The sequence below is a fragment of the Lagenorhynchus albirostris genome, chromosome 4 (genome assembly GCF_949774975.1).
Source record: "Lagenorhynchus albirostris chromosome 4, mLagAlb1.1, whole genome shotgun sequence".
NCBI lineage: Eukaryota > Metazoa > Chordata > Mammalia > Artiodactyla > Delphinidae > Lagenorhynchus > Lagenorhynchus albirostris.
The window spans coordinates 77,761,943-77,786,336 of NC_083098.1; the positions used below are offsets into that span (position 1 = coordinate 77,761,943).

At 37.2% G+C, this 24,394-nt stretch overlaps 1 protein-coding gene across 3 annotated transcripts in view; it reads left to right on the forward strand.

The window, feature by feature from the left end:
• The first annotated feature begins 5,097 nt into the window (after nucleotides 1-5,097).
• NFXL1 (nuclear transcription factor, X-box binding like 1) overlaps nucleotides 5,098-24,394 on the forward strand; it is a 53,315-nt gene continuing 34,018 nt past the window's right edge. Inside the window, exons 1-12 of one of the 3 annotated variants that reach the window (XM_060147289.1) lie at nucleotides 5,098-5,225; nucleotides 5,560-5,805; nucleotides 8,441-8,614; nucleotides 12,577-12,686; nucleotides 14,702-14,835; nucleotides 16,832-17,010; nucleotides 17,240-17,401; nucleotides 17,504-17,604; nucleotides 18,186-18,300; nucleotides 19,941-20,065; nucleotides 20,697-20,819; nucleotides 24,197-24,287. In XM_060147289.1, coding sequence (XP_060003272.1) covers nucleotides 5,562-5,805; nucleotides 8,441-8,614; nucleotides 12,577-12,686; nucleotides 14,702-14,835; nucleotides 16,832-17,010; nucleotides 17,240-17,401; nucleotides 17,504-17,604; nucleotides 18,186-18,300; nucleotides 19,941-20,065; nucleotides 20,697-20,819; nucleotides 24,197-24,287 — 1,558 coding nt within the window. In that variant the 5' untranslated portion in view covers nucleotides 5,098-5,225; nucleotides 5,560-5,561. The other 2 variants (XM_060147288.1, XM_060147287.1) reach the window with 2 other exon arrangements.

Sequence of the window (24,394 nt, forward strand, 5' to 3'; positions counted from 1 at the left end):
TGTCTTTATTCCTGTCTTACCCCTAGGTTCTTCATGACATTTTTTTTCTTTTTAAATTCCATATGTATGTGTTAGCAGACGGTATTTGTCTTTTCTTTCTGACTTACTTCACTCTGTATGACAGACTCTACGTCTATCCACCTCATTACAAATAGCTCAATTTCGTTTCTTTTTATGGCTGAGTAATATTCCATTGTATATATGTGCCACATCTTCTTTATCCATTCATCCGATGATGGGCACTTAGGTTGTTTCCATCTCCAGGCTATTGTAAATAGAGCTGCAATGAACATTTTGGTACATGACTCTTTTTTAATTTAGGTTTTCTCAGGGTATATGCCCAGTAGTGGGATTGCTGGGTCATATGGTAGTTCTATTTGTAGTTTTTTAAGGAACCTCCATACTGTTCTCCATAGTGGCTGAACCAATTCACATTCCCACCAGCAGTGCAAGAGTTTTCCCTTTTCTCCACACCCTCTCCAGCATTTATTGTTTGTAGATTTTTTGATGATGGCCATTCTGACTGGTGTGAGATGATATCTCATTGTAGTTTTGATTTGCATTTATCTAATGATTAATGATGTTGAGCATTCTTTCATGTGTTTGTTGGCAATCTGTATATCTTCTTTGGAGAAATGTCTGTTTAGGTCTTCTGCCCATTTTTGGATTGGGTTGTTTGTTTTTTTGTTATTGAGCTGCATGAGCTGCTTGTAAACTCTGGAGATTAATCCTTTGTCAGTTGCTTCATTTGCAAATATTTTCTCTCATTCTGAGGGTTGTCTTTTGGTCTTGTTCATGGTTTCCTTTGCTGTGCAAAAGCTTTGAAGTTTCATTAGGTCACTTTTGTTTATTTTTGTTTTTATTTCCATTACTCTAGGAGGTGGGTCAGAAAGGATCTTGCTGTGATTTATGTCATAGAGTGTTCTGCCTATGTTTTCCTCTGAGAGTTTGATAGTTTCTGGCCTTACATTTAGGTCTTTAATCCATTTTGAGCTTATTTTTGTGTATGGTGTTAGGGAGTGATCTAATCTCATACTTTCACATGTATCTGTCCAGTTTTCCCAGCACCACTTATTGAAGAGGCTGTCCTTTCTCCACTGTACATTCCTGCCACCTTTATCAAATATAAGGTGTCCATATGTGCGTGGATTTATCTCTGGGCTTTCTATCCTGTTCCATTGATCTATCTTTCTGTTTTTGTGCCAGTACCATACTGTCTTGATTACTGTAGCTTTGTAGTATAGTCTGAAGTCAGGGAGCCTGATTCCTCCAGCTCCTTTTTTCGTTCTCAAGATTGCTTTGGCTATTCGGGGTCTTTTGTGTTTCCATACAAATTGCGAAATTTTTTGTTCTAGTCTTGTGAAAAATGCCAGTGGTAGTTTGATAGGGATTGCATTGAATCTATAGATTGCTTTGGGTAGTAGAGTCATTTTCACAATGTTGATTCTTCCAATCCAAGAACATGGTATATCTCTCCATCTATTTGTATCATCTTTAATTTCAAAATTCTTTTAAAAAATTGATGTGGGGCTTCCCTGGTGGCACAGTGGTTGACAGTCTGCCTGCCAATGCAGGGGACACGGGTTTGTGCCCCGGTCCAGGAAGATCCCACATGCCACAGAGCAGCTGGGCCCGTGAGCCATGGCCACTTGAGCCTGTGCGTCCGGAGCCTGTGCTCCGCAACGGGAGAGGCCACGACAGTGAGAGGCCCACGTACCGCAAAAAAAAAAAAAAAAAAAAATTGATGTGTATCATTCATACAGTAAATTGCACAAATCATAAATGTATAATTTTTTGAGTTTTTACATGTGTACACATAAGTGAAACTACTACCTAGATCAAGATAGAATTTTTCCACCACTCAGGAGGATACCTTATTGCTCTTCCCAGTTAAAATCCTCCCACCCCTACAAGAAATAGGCACTAATCTGGCTTCTGTTACTTGTTCAGGAACTTCATGAAATTGGATTCACAAGTAGGTATAATAAGTCCCCTACATATGAACAACTTCCATCCTGAAAGCACGTTCAAAGTCCAATTTATTCGTAAGCCCAGCAAAGTTAACCTAGGTACCCAACTAACACAGTCCGCTATACAGTACTGTACTGCAATAGGTTTATAATACTTCTCACACAAATAATACATAAAAAAATACAAAAAATAAAACATTTTAAATCTTACAGTACAGTACCTTGAAAAGTACAGTAGTGCAGTACAACAGCTGGCATACAGGGGGTGACATCGAGTGAACAGGTAAGAAGAGTTACTGACTGGAGGAGGGAGAGGAGGTGGGAGATGGTAGGGCTGAAGGATCATCAGCAATAAGAGACGGAGGGCGAGCTGCAATTTCACTCACGCCTGACGTTGATGGCACAGGTGATGGTCCCTTGCTGGATTCATTCTATCTACCCTCTTGAAAAAATGATCCAGTGATGTCTGGGTAGTAGCTCTTTTTTTCTCTTCATAGATGACACGGGATTGCATTCTGAAGGGTTGCTGCAACCTTCGTGTACCGTTCTATGTTCTTCTCCTGTGCCTCAAAAACTAAGTGCCTCCTCAAATAAAGAAAATCCCCTTGCCATTTCCTGCGTTGTGAATCTCTTTGGTTCTTCAGTTACTTCTTCTTCTTCTTGTCTCTCTTCGTCCTTTCTCTGGGCCTCCAATTCCTGGCGCTTCTTAGCAGTACAAGCTACATCATCACTGCTTTTACTCTTGCTTCTGGACATTCTGGGCTTGAAATAAAGATACTGTACCACTGTACTCTATACAGTACTGTATAGTAAAGTACACAAAAGCACAACCACTTGTAAACAATGCACACATGTGACAGTGTACACCAGACACGTGAACTAACTTATGTGATCGGACATGCGAACAGACGTTTGCATCTTTGAAAGCTCGCAACTTGAAGGTTCGTAAGTAGGGGACCTACTGTACTCTGTTGCATCTGGCCTCTTTTGTTCAACATGATATCTTTTGAGATTCACCCATCTTGCTACACGTATATATATTTTTTTGGCATAGCATTCCATTATATGCATATACCACAATTAATTTTTAAATTCTCCTGTTGATAGACATGAGGATTATTCCTAGTTTTTGGCTATTATGACTAAAGCTGCTATAAACATGAGTTTTTGTGGAGCTATGCACTCATGTCTTTCAGTATATATTCAGAAGTGTAACTGCTTGGTCCCATGCTTTAGTAGTAAGTCCTGTTTAGCTTTAATAGATACTGCTGAACATTTTTCGAAAGTGTTTGAACCAATTTCCACTCCCAACAGTAAGTATGAGAGTTCCAGTTGCCAACAGTTAGCCAGTCTTTTGTTTTTAGCTATTCTTGAGGGTAGTATTTTTAAGAATTAAGATTAATTAGAACTATACAATTATATTTCTCAATGTTTATAATCTTAACTATATATTTATCAGCTTCATATATTTTTCATGTTCCCTTTTGATAAACAGAAAGAACTCTTGTCTTCCTCAAATGTTATCTGAAGTTTCAAAGTAAAAATTACAGCAATGGTAGCTTTTGAAATGTATTCTCAATTTACATATGCTTCCACATTATGATATATATCAGCTCTCCACTACTAAACTTTACTATAATACTATAATAAATGTTTGCTCATTCAGAGAGCACATAACATTCTTTTTGATGCCACAGTAATTATTATGATTATCAATTATCATTGTATAATATGGCAGGGGAAAAACTGATTATGTGAGTCTTTTTGCCTGATTAGGTCCTCTAAAAGTAACTGGAATTTCTAGGTAAACATTAAATACCTTCTCACAGTAATAATACAGTATGGCGTTTTTAATAGCATAGTCCAAGATTCACACAGCTCAGTTGCAATCCTGGCTCTGCTAGGATGCTGAATAAGAAAGTTTTCTGTGTCTCTGTTTCCTAATTTAAAAAATGGAATCGGTAATAATACCTGGCTATAACAAGGGCAACTTACTTAACCTGTCTGTGCTTCAGTGTTCTCAGCTGTAAAATGGGGATAACAGGATTATTGTGAGTACCACATTGTTAATATACATATATATGTAAAACGCTTTGAATAATGCCTGGAACTTAATAAATGCTATATAAATATTAGGTACTTATTATTATTATTATTATTTTTGCGGTACGCGGGCCTCTCGCTGTTGTGGCCTCTCTCGTTGCGGAGCACAGGCTCCGGACGCGCAGGCTCAGCGGCCATGGCTCACGGGCCCAGCCGCTCCGCGGCATGTGGGATCTTCCCGGACCGGGTCACGAACCCGTGTCCCCAGCATCGGCAGGCAGACTCTCAACCACTGCGCCACCAGGGAAGCCCGGTACTTATTATTAATGTAGAGGAATTAATTAGGTTGAAGGCTTGTAAAGGACCGTGTAGTCCCAAACAGCAATCAGTGTATTTCTCAATCCCAGATACAGCCCCGAATTTTTGAAATTTCTCCCACTCCCTCCTCTTTCTTTATTTCTTATTGAAAACAGCGAAGTCAGAAGAATCAGGACCAGACCTGGCTCCTTCCTACTTTCCTTAATAAAGGCTACTTTAGAGAGCTGTCGTGACGGTAAAAATCGGCCTGCTTCAGGAAAAGTATATTGTTAACTATAAAGGACTATGATAATAATGCCGTTAGATTTATCCTCTACATTGCTTTTACAATTCAGAAGTGCACTTTCTCCACTCCAGCCACTTTTCCGCAACACGCCCTCAGCTTTCCCTCCCTCTTCCCCAACACCGAAGCGTCTTCTTTATAAGTGCCTCCTCCCTTCTGTGAGAAAAGTTTCCTACCACCAGAAAGCCCGAAGGCGAGGCTAAAGATGGCGGGCAGTCAATTACGACCCCTGAGATAGCCTCCCGATTCCGAGCTGGGTTTAGGGTAGTCGCACGGAAAAAGCGGCATCCTCTGGGTTTTGAACACCTCCGCCCCACCTTGCGCCCTCTCTGTGTGCCCACCCTGTCCGAGCTCCAAAGCACGCCGGGAATTGTAGTTTCCGAAGGCCCGCTTCAGTTAGCGCATGCGTTCCGAGGCCTTTCCCTCCCCCCCCCACACACACAGACACGGTTCCGGATGAGGAAGCGGCTAGTGATGCCACGCGTTCTGCGAGCGGTGGGCGGGGGCTTCTGGGAACTGTAGTCGTTGAAAGCAGGCGCCGTCAGTAAGGGGACGTAGCTTTCTTTCCTCTGGGTTCGATACTGCGGTTGGTTCCCGGCGGCAGCCGCTGGGTCAGTCTGCAGTTCTCCCGTAACGGCGCTCCAACTGAGTCCGAGGAGGCGCTTTCCTCCTCCCAGGTTCTCCTTCTTCGGCGCTGGATGCCCCTTGACTCGCGGTCCATTTCTCTGCCTAGTCCTCTTCCTCTTCGATACATCTCCAAAGCCCGGGCTCAGCGGGGACTCGCCCTCTGGGAGAGACAGGGCCGCGACCTTTTCAAACCCGGTCCCCACCCCGCGGAGGCCGTCCTCATTCCGCCTCTCACACCGGCTTCCCCCGCTGTCCTTTTTCCCCGCCTTAGTACCACCGCGCTCACGCTCCTTCCACTCTTTTTTTTTTCCTCTACAGGGATGGAAGCTTCCTGGCGCCAGATGGCCAGTGGCCGAGGCCGAGCCCGAGGACGGGCCACTGCGGTCCCCTCCCCAGGAAATGGAGTCCATCTTCGCGGCGCCGGAGGAGGGCGAGAGAAGGGGTCGGTGGGCGCTGCTAGCCTTGGCCCCATTCCCGGTGGAGCTGCAACCCCTGCGGCTGCAGGTAGCTCAGCCCGGCGCAGCCCCGCGGGATCTGAAGCGCCGCAGACTTCCGTGGCCAGTGGTGAGAATGGCTCCCGTCCTCGGGCTCACCTGGATGCCTACCTACTAAGGCACTTGCTAGTCAGAACTGCCTTCGCATCCATTTCTTTCCTTCTCCTTCGGGAGTTTATTATTGGTCTCACTTCTCAAACCTTTCAGGCAGCTACTCATTCTAGGCCGATTCCCATCACACCTCTTTCATCATCACTGTAATTGATATTAATCAGTGTTACTTCTCCGTCCAATGTTCTTCCCTTCACTCTTTTTTGCCTACTGAATCCCCCCAGTTGCAGACAGTGGCCTGGGGGGCTGATTTAGCCTATAGTTTGGTTTGGTTAACACAATGCATTAAATCTGAATTGGTTGCCAGCAGTTTTTTGGTTTTTCTTTTTAAAATCTCATAAAAATCTGGTTAACAACTTTTCTTGTAAGATAAGGTATTGTGGCATTGGTACTTTTGTGCGTGGCAACAGTCGGCTGGGCTGAGGCGCAGAAATCTTATTTAGATTGGGTTTAGGCTTTCCACTTGACATTGTGTTTCCTACTTCTGGGGCCAGTTGTCATTTTCCATTTTTATTTGATTGCCTTAGTTTAGTAACTTTAATTATCTATGTTCTGTAAACACTTGAGCTTGTGGTACTTTTTTCAACTGCGGTTCCTAGTTACAAATTTCATGTCCTTTCTGGGATGTATCTGGTGTGGCCTTCTCCAGCTTTCAATAATCCTTCATCCAAGGCAGTGTTTTAGTGGAGCCTGGGAGCACACATGCAATTCTAAGTTGTCCATACTAATGAAAGAATTCAGGGGGCTAAGAGAATAATCCCTAAAATCATTTAATTGTTGTATTTAGAATGTATTTTTCAAAATATATTTTTTGCGGGGAGGAGCAAATTGAGCTCCTGAATGTCTCCTAAGCTAATTTTAAAGATAAGTGGTATTCTCTTGGTTACTGAGTTTATGATAGTGGTGGTGGTGAGGTGTGCGAGAGGGAGAACTGTGAACAGTTTTGGTAAGCTTTCTTGGGTTTTGTGGATAGTAGAAAACCAAGCATCCTTTAACTGGATAATTGAGATTTGACCGTAAGAAATAATATATGGTAAGGTTGCTTTGTCAGCTTTCTTTGAGATGATCTTATGTAGGTCCATTGATCAGGTTATGAATGTTTTTATTATATCTAATTCAGCCTTTTAAAAAATGTCTTTTAAGTGCTCATTTCTCATAATGACATTTATCATCTTATTGTACATAACGTTTTGAGTCATATATCTTATAGCAATTACGTTTCTCCTAGTACTCAAAGATTCCGATGTGGGCACTGTACATTTTCCTCCAGTTTTACTTGAAACACTGAGTAGTCCCCAGCCAAGCTGGCTGCAGTAAGAGAAGGAAAACATTTCATGAGGAAAATAAAAGATAAATCATCATTAAGTACAAATACACCACCTAAAATAAGAAAGTTTGTATTTTTAGTGGCTCATCAGTTTCAAGCGTAAAGTGGCACTAATTATGGGCACTAATGAATTAAGATTAGTTTAGTATGTTGTGACTCCTTTCTTGAACTATGGTTGCTGTCCAGAAGAGTTTATTAACACTTAATGCTTGCAGAGAATTTTCATGGTCCTTGCTCTTGAGGAGTTTGAAGTCTCATTGGGAAAGTGCTGTGAAGTAATTTAATTCTTTTTGTGTTATTAAGCAAGTAACAAGAAGTACAGACAGGGCTTCCCTGGTGGCGCGGTGGTTGGGCGTTCTTCTGCCGATGCAGGGGATACGGGTTCGTGCCCCGGTCCGGGAAGATCCCACATGCCGCGGAGCGGCTAGGCCCGTGAGCCATGGCCGCTGAGCCTGCGCGTCCGGAGCCTGTGCTCTGCAACGGGAGAGGCCACAACAGTGAGAGGCCCGCATACCGCAAAAAAAAAAAAAAAAAAAAAAAAACAGGTACAGACAGTGCTAAACAGAATAGCAGAAGAACTAATCCAAAACTTACTTAACATTTCTTTTTGGAATGAAGTTGTTGTAAGAGACATATTTTCCATGTTAGCAATATTTTGTATGGGATTAATGTTAAATAAGTATGATTTGTGACCACATCTTAATAAAGACACAAAGTCCTTGAGCTTTCTAAGAAGCAGATTGTAAACATAGTGGGTAGACAGTGAATACTGTTTGTGCAAGGTCTTTGGTGGGCCAAGACAGGCTGGGTTATAGTGTGCAAGAGGATGGTTTGAGAAAGCGCCTGACTCTGCTGATTCTGATGTGCTCCCAGTGGGTATGCTTCCCTTGTTTTAAAAATCACTGTGTACCATTCAATTTTTAAACATCTCACTTCAGTTTTGTTAATATCCTGTTTTGAGGTTGATCACCAGTTTTTTGATACTTTATCATAGCTTTATAATTTTAAAAACTGATTTGTTAGTCATTCGAGAACAATTAGTTGGCATTTAGCGGAATATTTAACAAAAGTGTAAGTTTGTATTGTGGTATTCTCTTTACTCGTGTGACAAGAAATTTGAAAATACTTTTTTCATGGATGATAGTGAAATAGAATGCGCCAAAGATGACTTTTAAATCTGTATTTTAATAATGTATTGGTATATCATGCCTTGCTTTTTGAGAGATTGTTTTGCAGAAATGAAACTCATTTTTTTTCTTTTAAGCAGAGCTGATGTCTCAAAAGAAATTTGAGGAAATCAAGAAGGCTAATCAAGCTGCAGCCAAAAAACTTGTTGAAGAACACCTTAACTCTTCGTCTGAGGAAGAAGGAGATGAGGATTTTGAAGGAAAAAGAGGAAAAATAGTTGCTAATACGTTTATAACTTACACTACTCAGACAGGTACTGTATGAGCTTTTCAATTTTGACATTTTTACATCAATGAAAATACATTCCTGACTTTTTCTGACACCTTTACTCTATGTGGAATAGGTTTTGCATCTTAAGAATGAGCATTTTTGTGTTGTAGAGTTGAATTTTTGTACCTTTTACTATTTGAGTTATACGTTGTATAACGCTAATCTTTCTATAAAGCAAATAGGATGGCAATGTCTCTTACAGCCTTAAAAGTTCTTTTGTGTTTAATTGGCATTTCATTAGAATGCTGGGAGGGGGATGCCAAAGGTCCCTGTGCAATGAGTGGGGTCAGGTTGTTCCTAATGATGATTTGATTGCACTTGAGGACTTTGAATACTCCTTTAAATCTATTCTTCATTATTCTCTTTGTCATCATGTTAAATGTATCTTGAAGTCAATTTCATTTCTTGACTTAATTCCGTTATTTTATATCTTACAACTTCTGATTTTTTTTTTAACATCTTTATTGGAGTATAATTGCTTTACAATTGTATGTTAGTTTCAGCTTCACAACAAAATGAATCAGTTATGTATATACATATATTCCCATATCTCTTCCCGCTTGCGTCTGATTTTTATATGTAAAAAAAATCTAAGTCTCCTCAGGTCTGAAGTGTTTAATCACATTATATGTTGTATATATCCGGGTTACTCTCAAAGCCACATTTGTTTGTGAGAGAGACGGCCAAAGTGATGTCACTGTGAAGATTTGGGACTAAGTGTAGAAGTAGATTATTTTAAATGTAAGTCTCTTACACATTCCACATTTTATGCTTATAGTCATTATTGGAAACATTCTTGCATGCATTATCCGTATTAGTTGCCTGAGTATATTGACGGCATCATGAACATAGGTACACATCATCAAAAAGCTTTCCAAGGAATTTACCATATCTGCCAAGGAATTAAGATTAGGAAGCTTGACTAAGAAGTCTGGTTGAGCCACGTAAAAATTGATAAAGAGGAACCTTAAGGTTAGGAGGTTTCTTGCTTTTAGAGAACTTCATAGAAAGTAACCTCAAGTATCCTGCTTCAAGAAGACCTCACTGAAACCACTCTAGATACAGATTTTATTTTTAAATAGGAAATTCAGTGATATAACTCAGTATTTCTGTCTAGTGTTTAGAAAACTTTTATCATTTGTAAGTTTTATTAATTTTTTAAAAAATTTATTTATTTATTATTGGCTGTGTTGGGTCTCTGTTGCTGCGTGCGGGCTTTCTCTGGTTGCAGTGAGCAGGGGCTACTCTTTGTTGCGGTGCACGGGCTTCTCATTGTGGTGGCTTCTCTTGTTGCAGAGCACGGGCTCTAGGCATAAGGGCTTCAGTAATTGTGGCACGCGGACTTCAGTAGTTGTGGCTCGCGGGCTCTAGAGCGCAGGCTCAGTAGTTGTGGCACATGGGCTTAGTTGCTCTGCGGCATGTGGGATCTTCATGGACCAGGGCTCGAACCCTTGTCCCCTGCATTGGCAAGCAGATTCTTAACCACTGCACCACCAGGGAAGTCCCACTTTTATTAATTTTTAACATGGCTTTCATCTTAAAGTGTTAAGGCAATTTTTCTTATACGGTATTATGTCAAATCCATAAATATTTTGATTTTCGTTCCTTTGTGTTCTGTACTTTGCCTCTACCAAAGTAAGGAAATCTGATCACTTAACTTTAGAATGATAAATGCCAGGGTCATGAGATGGTTCCCATCTCACATTAGTGAATTGAATACCAAAACTTTACCAGAGAAGTTCATTCTTTCTGTCTGAGCACAGCCTTTATACTTTTGCGATATCTCAGATTTCAAACTTGAATGGTCAGCTTCCTGATGGGTATCGCTGTCTTGCCGGCCTATGGAAACACAAACATATGTTGAAAGATGACTTATTTCTTCTCTTGTTCCCTTTATCTCTATTAATACTATAATTTTCCCAGTCACCTACCTAAGCCAGAAATCTGGGAGCAGGGTTGGCATATACACGCATGAGTGTGTTTTATTCGCTACTACTCCTCCCCTCTGCCCGTCAGACAGCTCGTCTAACACAGCACTCTTTCCTTCTGAACATCGACTTTTCAAAGCAACACAATCTAATTGTCACCGAGTCCTGCTGAGTTTTACTTCCTCAATTTCTTAAATTCATCCCACCACTCCCCACACGCTATCATCACCTTAATTCAGGCCCCTACAGCTGTTTAATATGTGGATTAAATCCACATAATAACTCTGTGAGGTAGATATTACTATTACTATTGTTACTATTTTAAAGATGAGAAAACTGGGACAGACGCATTAACTTGCTCGAGGTCATTTTTTGCTTTATCTGCTGTTAACTGCCTCTTAACTTCAGGTACTTCATGTTTCCAGTCTTGGCCTCCCTCACACTCATTTTTCTTCAGTCGCCAGAGTGATCTTTTTATGCATGACTTCAAATGCCATGCTATCTGTCGTGACATCTTGGGCAGTATACTTTATTGTTGCAGCCAAATTTTAACACATTTTTCAAAGAAATCTTACATAAATTTTATAAGATTAGACTTTATTTTATTAAAGCGTGTTCATCTTGTTTTCATATTCTGTTTTACATGTTAGCTGTTAAATTAGATGAAATTTTAAAATGTTATACATTTGTTAGAGCCAGCTATGTCAGAAAGCAAAATAAGTACACAGAATATGATTATTAAGTCTGCCTTTAAGAATCTCTTCAAACTTTGATATTTGTTTAAAATAAAGCAATTGTCTTTAATAAGTTTATAATATTTTATAGTTGGGGAGTAATTTTATGATATTTTGTATAATATCATAAATTATACTTGCATTTATATTATGGTAGAGCAAGTTTTTGTGAGTATTGTGTTTACTTGGATGATCTTAGAAAGTAAAGAATTATCTAAGTGTCCTATTTAATTTTTCTTTTTGGTAACTTAAATTTTGGTTTGTATCATTTTATTGCCATGGGAAGTTCTGTACTTATGATAGTTTATGTTATTAGTGTACTTTTCTTGGAGACTCGGTTAACCTCTGTTGAACAATCTTTATTGTACTAAAGGCCTGTAGGTTTATTTCTCTTACACTAAAGTGACTCAGATTATTGTCCTTTTGTTGTTGTGTGTGCTTTTGGGTAGCTTTTCTGCCTTTCATCGTGCTGTTATTTCTTGGACCTTCCTGTATTCAACCCTTGCTGTGGCATAGCATAGTCGTCAAGAGGGCTCACTTTGGAGTCATACTGAAATTACTTAAGTGTTCTGTGCCTCAGTTTTCTCATCTGTAAAATGAAAGTAAAAATAGCTTATTTAATCTTACTGAAATAAGAATAGTACAGTGCCTAGCAAGTAAATGCTTAATAGTTGCTTAAATACAGTCTAGTAATTTTTATCTAAGAAGTCATGCTTCCTTTTTTAGCAGAAATAGCATAATTTAATGAAACAAGGTTATTATACTGTATTGATCTCAGGATCTTTTCATTCAACAGATTTTTACTAAGAATTTGCTATGTGTCAGACACACACACACACACACACACACACACACATAGACTTTTACACACTTACACATTCATACGCATATGCTTATATTTACGTTCAATGGCTTTGCTGAGCTTTGACTTTGCAGTTCCTTTCACTTTGCTTTTTGATATGCTTTCCCTTGTTACTTGACATCTTGCTGCTGTTGCCTGTGACTCTGCCCCCACCAGATTTGTTAAGGACTGTAACAGCAAGTATACTCTGAGAGAAGGTCAAGGTAACTGTTTTTGAATCAAGTACCTAAGATGTAATACATGGACTTTGTGACCTCTTGGCAGTTCACTGGTTGCTTTTTTCTTAAACTTCTCATTTTTTCAGCTATATTTTGAGCAATTGGTATTACTAGACAGTTCTCACATAATGTGGTGCTGTTAGTGAGTTTGTGTTATTTTCAGATGTTGCTTAACCTGAAGTTTTCAATTTTTAAATTTCAAGATGGAGATGTTCGTGAGTTAGAGCGAACAAAACAGTATGTAAATGAAGCTTTTCAAGCAGGGGCTATGACATGCTTAATTTGTATTGCTTCAGTGAAGAGAAACCAAGCAGTAAGTTTTTCTCCTTATCTAAATTATTGTTATCTCTCCCAAATATCTTATTTTGCATTTATAATTTGTAACCATTTATTATTCTTTTTGCTTATTTTTGTTTAAGAATACTTCATTTGAGAATTCTCTTTATGAATTGATACTCAATTTTTGGGAATCTTTAATTAAAAGAAAAATAGCTCTAAATGAGCAATCAATATTTTTAGCACTATTAAAATAAATGAAGCAAATACTTTCAGTGTCAATGCATATGTCAATTTGATAAAGCATTTTTAGTATCAGTACTTTAGAGATTCCCATAAATACTGAAATATTAAGTAAACTATATTTCATTACTTTCAGCAGGTTTAAAATAACATAGATATGCTCCCTGCCTTCAAGGAAGTAAAACCTAGCAATGACAATTACAGTTTATTAGTGAGCTTCTCTTGTGTGGAAAGTGGCTAGGGTTAATGGGGAGAGATGGATTCAGAGAAAACTTATGTACGTAGAGACGCTATGGCCTAACGGTGAAGTTGTGTATATATACATTTAAAGGGCATTAATAAAACAATTAAGGGGATGTGATGACTGAATATGATAGACTCACCATTTAGACCTCAGCTTAATCCACTGCTATTATAGCAGCATTGCCTAGAGAAAGAAAGACAGGTCAGATGTGAAATGGATTGGTCGTGTAGAGTGAATCAAAAATTTAAAATATATTGGGTAGGATAGTGTAGCAGACGCAGGTGCCTTTGGTGCCCTGAGTCACATCTGGTTGTCTTACTCTGATTTCAGCTGCAGTGGAGGAATAGGCTCTCTGCATGCGGATGCAGTTTCACTGTAAACACTTGCTATGTGTGTGAATTTTTTTTTTTCCAACCTCAGTGCTTTCTCCTTGAGAACTGACTCAGCCAGGAAATGGGTGTAGTGCAGAGCAGAGTTAGTGTCCATTGGGGCAGCATTCCACCTTAGGGAGCTGGGGGATGACTGCCCTAGCCTCCTGTTTGTTAGTGGTTGGGGCTCGGGGTGTCCTAGGCATGTTTTACGTGGTTTTTCAGAGCATCCCTAGCAGGACTGAACTTTGGCCCTTAGCGATAGTCAGCCCAGCAATATACAGTTTATTGGTATTTCCTCTTCCCTATCTTGACCTTTTACTTATGCATCCCAGTTCTTTTCTTAGGCACTGCTTTGGGGGGAACTCAATCTAAGAAGTTGGCTTTTTTTCAGTGCTCCTGCCGGCTTATGCAATATATTCCATGTCTAATTTTATTGAACAGCTGCAAAATGTTATGATGAAAAGTGAACTGATTTTTGTCAGTTATAGCAAAGTATTGGCTGGTTAAAAAAATTAATTTCTGTTATTCCTTAAGTTGTTGAATTTTGTATATGTGTGTTTGTTGTGTGTGTGTGTGTGTATATATACACACACTGAAGTTTTTTGCTCACCTAATTTTTAGAATTTAGCATTAAGTGCTAGACTAATAGGTTTTATATAACTGTAGGGCAACATAGAGATTGTATGTACATATTTGTGTTTAAGGATTTTTTTGTGGTGTTATTTATAATTGGAAAAATCTTAAATTTCCAACAACCTGAACTTGGTTAAATTACGGTAAACAAATCAACATGATATCTACTGTACAGCTATAAATATCATATTGTATGAACCTACTTGATAAGGGTAAATGCTTATACTGTGTTAAAAGGCTATAAAGTTATATATCAGTACAGTATGACCTCATTTTTTAAAAGTATGAAATATATACCAAAAATTGGAGACTGCAGAACGTTAGCAGTAGTTGTTTCTAGCTGAATGAATCAGCATGATTAATACTATTTTTCTTTAAAGTGTTCTACATGTACATTAGTTTTTATAAAGAACATTTCTTCTGTTATGCTGGAAGGGAAGTTTTTTCCTTAATCCTTATGTAGCTCTTGAATAGTTTAGTGTGGTGCTTATTTTAAAGTATTGTGAAATTATCAAAGAAAAATCATTGCATACTTGTTAATTTCTGATACCTTTGTCTTAGGTTTGGAGTTGTTCAGGATGTTTCTGTATATTTCACATGCCCTGTATCCAGAAGTGGGCTAAAGACAGCCAGTTTCTGGTATCTTCTCCTTTGACGGATGATGATTTTGGAAAGAGAGATTATCCCTGGCCTTGGTAACTTTTTCTAATTTAGTTGGAATATTTAGTTGTAGAATAAATGAAAATTGTAGCTCCTCAGTTGCTTTATTGGCAGTTTCAGTATCCGTGCTTGGCCTTCAATTAGTCATTTGGTTTGTGAAGATATGAGACCTGCTAATGGCTCCCCCCCGCCACCCCAGTTTATATAACTACTAGTTCCTTTTGCTAACTAATAAATAATTCAGACTCTGTTTTTCCCCGGCAAAACAACTCCTTAGTAATCCTTTTTAAAGAACTTTCATTTCTTTAGAAGTAGAATCCATCAAAATTCTGGTACTTCTCTCTGGAGCTCCTTTTAGTATGTATTGGTATCACATTGTACAAGACTATCCTCTAACATTTTGATCAATGGCTTCCGATTTTATCCTCAAAATCTCTCAAAACTGCAGGTGTAAAGCAATAGCCTCACATTCCTTCAGGACCACTATAATTTGCCTTCTCTGTTTCTTCATACAGAAAACAACACACTTAAGTAAATTGGTATCACTTTAAAGTCACGGTCTGTAGCCTTAACTGAGTTGTAAGTCACTTTCCTTCCTTCCAGCTTGAACTAATGATCCAAACTTTTACCATAATTTAGAAGATTTGCTAGGTAAAAAGAGTTAAATATTTTAAAATGCAGAAACGTCTTTTTATAAAGAAAACATCAAAAATTTCTCTATTCTTCTCTTTCATGTGACTCTCTTCTCAAGTTTCAATTTTCCAAAGACAGAAAGCCAGACTAGTGACGGAATTTTCTTTTACTATAAGTTACTACTAAAACATAACATTTTTCTCTAATAATCTATATTAACTTTTACATATACAAAATTACTTTTCCACTCCCACCTCCCATTTTCTTTAGCCCCTTCAATTTCTTTTCCTCTCTCAGTATGAATAATGTCTAAAATTTGTCTGAGCATTTACTCTGTGTATTAACAAAACATGGAAGGATCTTAATCAGCTCCCCACAGGAAACTTGGAATATGCTTCATATTATATTATTAAGAAACAAGAAGAGAATTTTAATTAATTCCAATTAATTTCATCTATTTAAAAAGATAACCATGGGTAGGCAGAGTTTCCCAAACTGTGTTTTCATTTTTTCTCTCTTCCTCTCTTTTTAATTTTAATGAAAACAAATAAACAAAAAACTGCAGGTGTATATTATCCAATCTTATTAAATTTTCTATATTTATTATGTTAGTTTGGCTTCTAGGACTAAAACTGCTTTATTTTAACCTTGATAGGTAAAAATCTGCTTTAGCAGAGAATGTGCAACGGTATTTCAACTTTTCTTTGACCTAGGTGCATTTGAAATATATATATTTTGTATTAGATGTTGAGAAATACGAAATTCTTTGTTTATTTTCACACATTTTTCTCCATAATTCTAGATTTTAAGTCATGTTTCTTGCTGCTGTATTACCTACCTATAACCGATGTCTGTCTTCTTCTTGCTATTACTAATACATTTTGCTTATTTGTAGACCACCCAACCAAACTTTTAAAACATTGAACTTTATAAAATTGGAATGAATATCTCAAGAATAAAGTTCAGGTTGTTAGTAGAAAGCTAATGTTGCTTTCTTTTGTAGCTGTATTTTAGATATGTGTTGTTTAATATGGTAGCAACTATCCACATGTGGTTATTTAAATTCTTAAAAATTATGAAATAGAAAATTGTTTCTTCCTCAGTTGTACGCAATAGCCACATTTCAAGTGCTCACTAGCCATGTGTGGCTAATGGCCACTGTGTTAGACGTGACAGGTATAGAACACTTCCATCATCTCAGGAAATTATTGGACAGAGCTCTTCTAGATGGTTGAAATTGATTTTAGTAAAATCTTGTTTCTTACTAATATAAAGATGGAGCAGAGGTTACATTAACATAAAACTGATTGTGTATACTCTGTTATTAAGTATATTTATATTTCTGCCTCATGTCACTTTTATAATTGAAATTAACTTCAGCAATTTCACTCTTTATAGTCCAAAATGTAGGTTTGAATACAAACGATCTGACACACCTAGTAGGTACTACTGCTATTGTGGCAAAGTGGAAGATCCACCTTTAGATCCATGGCTTGTGCCTCATTCATGTGGCCAAGTATGTGAGAGAGATTTTAAACCTCCTTGTGGCCATAAGTGTTTACTCCTCTGCCATCCAGGTGAGTTATATATTACATTTCTAACTGTGGGTGGTTATTTCTTCTCATGTTGAAGTAAAAAAAATTGTGAGAGTTGAACTCAGAACTTCAGTTTACATAAGAAAATATTGGAAGGGATTGCCTTTTAAAGTATCAGTATGGAAAGCTTTAGAAATTACTGATAGGTGTAGGAACTGAAAATTTTTACTTTTGACTTCTGATTTTTTTTCCCCCTTTCATTGGATTCTAGGTCCATGCCCTCCTTGTCCTAAGATGGTCACAACTACTTGTTATTGTAAGAAAGCAAAACCTATCCCTCGTCGGTGCAGTGCTAAGGAATGGTCCTGTCACCTGCCATGTGGACGGAAATTGCTTTGTGGACAACATAAATGTGAAAATCCTTGTCATGCAGGTAAAAGGTCATACCTGTTAGGTGTTCTGGCCTTAAGCAGAAGTCAAAGCAGTCTGTGTTGCTTTTATAATATTCCATGCTAATTTATCATTTTGATTTTAGGAAGTTGCCCACCCTGTCCAAGAGTTAGTAGGCAAAAGTGTGTCTGTGGCAAACAAGTAGCTGAAAGAAGTTGTGCAAGTCCACTGTGGCACTGTGATCAAGTAAGTGTATATGCATTTTGAGGAGTGGGTGTTAAAGTATACAGAAGCATAAACAATTAGAAATGCTAATGAGGTTTAGTTGGATAGAAGGAGAGGAAGAATAGCAACTCAGATGAATTATATTCATGTTTTAGGAAACTTTTTCAATTTAATATCATTTTAATTACCAGGGGAAATTTTTTGTCAAATTAACAGCTATTTGTTGAATTTTGGATTTAGTACATATGTACTTTCCTCTTTTCCCTCTTCTTGAGTTAATCCAATTGGAAGTAGTATTGATTCTGTAGATTGTCTTAGAATTGGCATGGTTTTAGTACCATTTGGAAATCTTTGGTGGATGACCATGTGAAACTGCATGTTCTTTTTCCTTTATTACATTTTAAAAATATACTCCCCGGCGCATAAGAAATGTGTATGTATATGCTTATGCATATATACATATAATACCTATGTAAGATATAAAGCATAATAATTTGAGGAATCTAAAGAAGTTGCTTATTTGTGACTGAGAAACGATTATGTCATGTACAAAGTCTTTTGTTAACTTTTAAGTCGTTAGTGCTTATTGCATTTTATTTTAGGTATGTGGGAGAACACTGCCATGTGGTAATCATACGTGTGAGCAAGTTTGCCATGTAGGTGCTTGTGGAGAATGTCCTCGATCTGGGAAAAGGTTCTGTCCCTGTCAGAAGTCAAGTAAGACTTTTTAAAAAACCTTTAATGGGATTATAATTATTTATCATGCTAATTAGAGTACTTTCCCAATTAAATTAGATTTCTCTGGGAGCTCATAATGTAGTTTCAATAATAATACAAATTTGATATTAGATTTCTGTACATTTGGATGAGAGGACAATATAGCTTAGTGGATTAAGAACTCAGATTTTGGGCCCAAACGTCCTGAGCCTCTGAAATGGGGGGCTTGTCAATCTCAGACCAACCGCTTTTCAGTCCATCAAAGCACATTGAAGGTGTACCTTTGGTTTCCATCTGTACCCCCTCCCAACTCCCCAGTTCTTTCAACCAGTGAGGAAAAGTCATTTGGGGAAGTAAATGTCAATAAACTGCTCTGCATGCTGATAAAGAAAGAAACGAACAAACACAAAAAAACCCAGAAAAAAACTGTGAAGTAGAGTGAAAATAATAGGCTGTTTTTCGAGATTCATTATTTTCGATTATCCAAGGGTCACCATTCTGAATAGTGTGCGGACACATGTAAATCTGTTTAAATAAGATTATGATGAATGTAAGTGTTCCAAGATATGTTCCTTTTAGTTCCTCTCCCCTTCTCCCTTTCTTTTTTTCCGTCCATGAATAAATCTCTGCTAAAATTAGAAAAAAAAAAAAAAATGACTAGGCGTATGTGGGTTCAAATGTCACCTTCATGAACTGCAGTTTTCTCAAGTTAAATGGGGACAGTAATAGTACCTTCTTTGTAAGATAATTGTGAGAATTAAATGATAAAATGCACGTAAAGTATTTAGTATAGTGGCCAGCACATAAAGGAAACCTAATAATTATAAGCTATTGTTATTGTTGGGTATTAGATTATAGGTGAATTTAGTTTGGGCTACTTTGAGATAAAGGCATAGAAGGGTTACAGTTTGAGTTCACTTTCTTGACTCAGTACCAGTACCAGCACACATATTTATAAGATTATTGCAAACACTTGTTATAATATGTTTATGTTAAAGGTCAGTTTCATAGTTTTTAAGTCTAGATCTGTTTTTTTCCTCCATCCTATGAGGTTGTTTAGAGCAAATTTTTTTTATTGTTCTATATATTGTAGAATTCTTCATAGTGGTTTACATGGGCTTACTCATTTCTTTAGAAAAGTATTTCTGAAGTAGTTAGCTCATAAAAATATGCTTCTTGGGGCTTCCCTGGTGGCGCGGTGGTTGAGAGTCCACCTGCTGATGCAGGGGACACGGGTTCGTGCCCCGGGCCGGGAGGATCCCACATGCTGCCGAGAGGCTGGGCCCGTGAGCCATGGCCGCTGAGCCTGTGCGTCCGGAGCCTGTGCTCCGCAATGGTAGAGGCCACAGCAGTGAGAGGCCCGCATACCTCAAAGAAAGGAAAAAAAAAATATATATATATATATATGCTTCTTGAGAATGGTAACTTGTCATGTATCGAGTTCTTTTTAAAAGGCATAAGCTTTACAAATATAGGGGTTATTTTCTTTAAAGTTAACTTTCCAATAAATATGTAGATGCAAAAGTTCATAGTCTGAAAGACCTGTCATTCTCTAGGAATCCAGAAGTACATGGCACGTTATTAGTACTTTATAATAATGTATGTTATTTTTAATATTGATTTTTTTTGTCTGCTTCTAGAGTTTTCTTTGCCTTGTACAGAAGATGTACCAACTTGTGGAGACAGTTGTGACAAAGTACTTGAATGTGGAATCCATAGATGTTCACAGCGTTGTCACCGAGGTCCTTGTGAAACATGTAGACAAGTTAGTCATGTCCTATAATGATTACTTTTAACAGCTATCTGTCATAATATGTCAAATGGGATTGTTTTGTAATTGTTTTCATAAACATCTGTGTCATGATCTAATATTTATGATGAAGCAGGAGAGTATGCCAGCAATTAAATCTGAAATTACCTCTTTTTTGTTTTGCTTGGTAAAAGTTTGAATGTTGTCATTTTTATAGACTAGTGTGGGGTTGTTTATCCTCAGAAGATATTCAAAGCAATGATGAATTAGGCCTAGGGATGATAGGGGAAAAAGTGCCTAGATGTCATTCTGGTTTTCACATACTACTAGATAATCCAGTTTTCTTGTTTTCCTGAAACTAGATGTGTAGATGTTATTGTGTAACTAGATATAAGGGATTTTAACGTGTGATGTTGTTTTACTATTTAATATCAAATTTTTACTAAATTTAACAATGGAAATTCTGTGAAGTCTTTTTGGAACAAACAAATGTCTTAGGAAATTCTCCTTTAGTTTTTTAAAAGTCTTTCATACAAAACAGTCTTAAAATTTTCCCTTTCATTTTTTAGTAATTATAGAGATTACAGTGTGAAAAAAATCATGTCAACGAAAGTCAATTTTAATAGCATTTATTTGATTCTTCCAGGAAGTGGAGAAGCATTGTCGTTGTGGAAAGCATACTAAACGAATGCCGTGTCATAAACCGTATCTTTGTGAAACTAAGTGTGTTAAGTTGCGGGACTGTCAGAAGCATCAGTGTAGGAGAAAGGTAATAAGCTTGGAAAACTGATGTTAAAATTCTCTTGGATTTTTCATCTTTGGGCCCATGATAAGTGCCATCTTGACTTGTTCCTCAAGTATTTAGGCATATTCTTTGCTTTCCATATGAAATATTAATAAATATTCTACATTATTGTTTGTATTAGTGGGAAATCTTACAAGGTTTTTAAATAACAAGGGTCTCTTTTTGTCCTATGCATAATTCCTTCTACTTGGTTCTTTGGCTGTTTCTGTTCCCTGACTTTATTATTATTATTTTTTTTAAATAAATTTATTTATTTATTTATTGGCTGCATTGGGTCTTCGTTGCTGCGCATGGGCTCTCTCTAGTTGCGGCGACTGGGGGCTACTCTTTGTCGCAGTGTGTGGGCTTCTCATTGCAGCAGAGCACAGGCTCTAGGCACACGGGCTGCTGTAGTTGTGGCACGCAGGCTCAGTAGTTGTGGCTCACGGGCTCTAGAGCACAGGCTCAGTAGTTGTGGCACACGGGCTTAGTTGCTCCGCAGCATGTGGGATCTTCCCAGACCAGGGCTTGAACCCGTGTTGCCTGCATTGGCAGGTGGATTCTTAACCACTGCACCACCAGGGAAGTCCCTGTTCCCTGACTTTAAAACATCATAGCAGTGTTAGTGGTAGTTTGTTTGGCATGTTAGAGGCTTAACTTCTGCTGTTCAGATCTTATTTATAGAATCTTGGTTCAGTATAAGGTCAACTGGAAAATTTTATTGAGTCTGTAGATTTGAAGTTTTTTTGAGTCCCTTTTATTATGAATTATCCCTCTATCTCTGGTAAGATACTTTGTTCTTAAATCTATTAAATATAGTGATTCCAACTTTGTTTTGCTTAGTGTTCATACAGTATGTATTTTCCATTCTCTTACTTTGAACTTATTCAAATCTTTATATTTGAAGTGGATTTCTTATAGACAGCAATTAGATAATTGTTTTATTTAGATAATTATTTTATTTTAAATCTTTATCGTTTAATTTGGGTGTAGATCATTTACATTTATTGTGATCTTTAATAAAATGGTTGGATTTAAGTCTGTAATTTTCTATTTTTTCATCTGTTCTTTGTTTCTTTTCCCTCTTTTTGTGTCTTCTGTTTGAGTGTTGTCTTTCAATAATTCCATTTTACCTCCTTTATTCGATTCTTACACATTTTATACCCATGTATTTTATAAACCTCAAATATGTTGTTTTTATTTTTGCTTTAACAGGTATCTTTTAAAGAGTGTGAAAAAGTAAATAGTCTTTTATATTTATCATCAAACTCATGATTTTTGGTGCTTTTCATCCTTTTATATAGATTCAGGTTTCTATCTGATTTCATTTTCTTTTGTCTGAAGGACTTCCTTTAACATTTCTTGTAGTGCTCGTCATGAATTCTTGCAACTTTTGTGAACTGCCTTTAGCCTTTGTTTGTGAAAAATATTTTTACTGTAGAATTTTATTTTGACAATTTTTTTCCCATTCTTTAAACACGTTGCTCCACTATCTCTGTTATCTTGGTTCCTCTGTATGTAATGTATCTTTTTTCTTTGGCTATTTTTAAAGATTTTTCTCTTTATCATTAGTTTTCAGTAATTTATTTGTGATGTTCCTTTGTATAGCTTTCTTCATGTTTCTTTAGTACAACTTTTGTTGAGCTTCTTGTATGTCTTTATAGTTTTCATCATATTTGTGAAATTTTCAATCTTTATTTCTTCAAATATTTCCCCCACCCATTGCCTACTGAGACTCCAGCGACAGGTATGTCATGCTCCTTGAAGTCCCATAGGTCACTGATGCTACATTTATTATATAGTCCTTTTAATTTTCATATTTAATGTTATCTTACATTGTTTGTCTTCAAGTTCTCTAATTTTCTTCTGCATTGTCTAATCCCATTGTTTATCCCATCCTGTGTTTCTTCGTCTCAGACAGTATTTTTTCATCTCTGAGACTTGGAGTTGTGACTTTTTCTATATCTTCCATGTCTGTCCTTTTCATGCTCATGCTCTCTTCTGTCTTCTTGAATATAAGTGAATAGGTTATACTTCAAATGCCTATTTTAATGTCCTTGTCTACCAATTCTGTCATCTATCATTTCTGGGTCTATTTTTGTTGATTGAGTTTTCTTTTCCTTTTGGGTTATTCTTTACTGCTTAGGTGACTTTTGATTGGTTTCCAGACATTATAAACTTTATGCTTTGTGCTACCACTTCTCCACAAATTCTAACCACACTTGCCTCTCTGAACTATGAATTTTGTCTCCTTAACTTGGTAAGACCACTGGACTCTGCTTGTGATCTTTTTTCTTGTGTCCAGGTCTAAGCTTGTGCTATCATAGGACTCACCTTGTTTGTGTCTGTTCTCATAGGGGTTTCTGTCCTGTGCTGCCTAGTTGTCTAATGTCTAAAAACTGCTGTTTCAAATATTTTGTCTAATTTTTCTAGTTGTTTAAGGCAGGAGAGTAAATCTGGTCATTATTACTCATCATGGTGAGAAACAAACATCTAAAGGCTTATTCATGTTGTGGACCACATAACCTTCTTTTTTCCCACTGCCACTGGGAAAGTGATAGGCACATGGTATTACTTGGTAAATATTTGCTTAATTGAATGAACTATTTTAACTTTTAATTGCTTTTCAATAACATGTACTTTGTTTTGAGCTATTTTTATATACTGAAACTTGTTCTGAAGTAGGTTACAAACCCAAGTTTCTTTAAGAAAATTGTAGTCTGTATTTCCTTTCCAAAGTTTGTCAAGGAGTTAGAATGGCAAGATAGAACTTTAAGTAGTTGCCTTGTGTTCATGAATGAAAATTGGGACAGGTCATAGACAGCTATATTTCTCACAGATTGGAAATCAGGAAGTAACAAAACAGCGCTAGAAGCAATTAGCCTATCTCTCCTTCTTTCCTTTAGTTAGTCTCTGACTCTTTGGTTTGAAAATAACTGCCAAACTAATCTATACATTGAATGGGTTTTATTGTAATTAAATTTTAAAAATAGGCAGATTATTTGCCTGAATTGACTATAGGGTTTGACCAGATCCATTCCTGTGGTTAATGTTGTCAATTTCTGTGTAGATAAGTAGAAGAGAAACTATCTTATGGAACTATTTTAAGTCATAGAATAATTAACTAAAGGGCAAGAAAATTTAGCTTGACTTCACTAAATTAGATCATTGTCTACTTAAACTTATAAGTTCTTAGTACAACGTATTCTACACAAGAATGCTGATATTCTTGAATACTTTTATTCTTATAGTGAAAAGAACTATCTTTTGATTTCCCTAAGTTCTGTGAATAACGAGTAATGACATTCATATTACGTACGGTTTTCAAATTACCTGTTCTTTATGTATTGCTTTCCCTTCAGTGTTGCCCTGGAAACTGTCCACCTTGTGATCAAAACTGTGGACGGACTTTAGGATGTAGAAACCATAAGTGTCCATCTGTCTGCCATAGAGGTAAAATTTAACAACAGCTGTAATTTTATGTTTATATTTACATAGTGCTTTCTCGTTGATAGAGAGCTTTCACATTTATTATCTTACTCTTAGCAATCTTGAGAAGT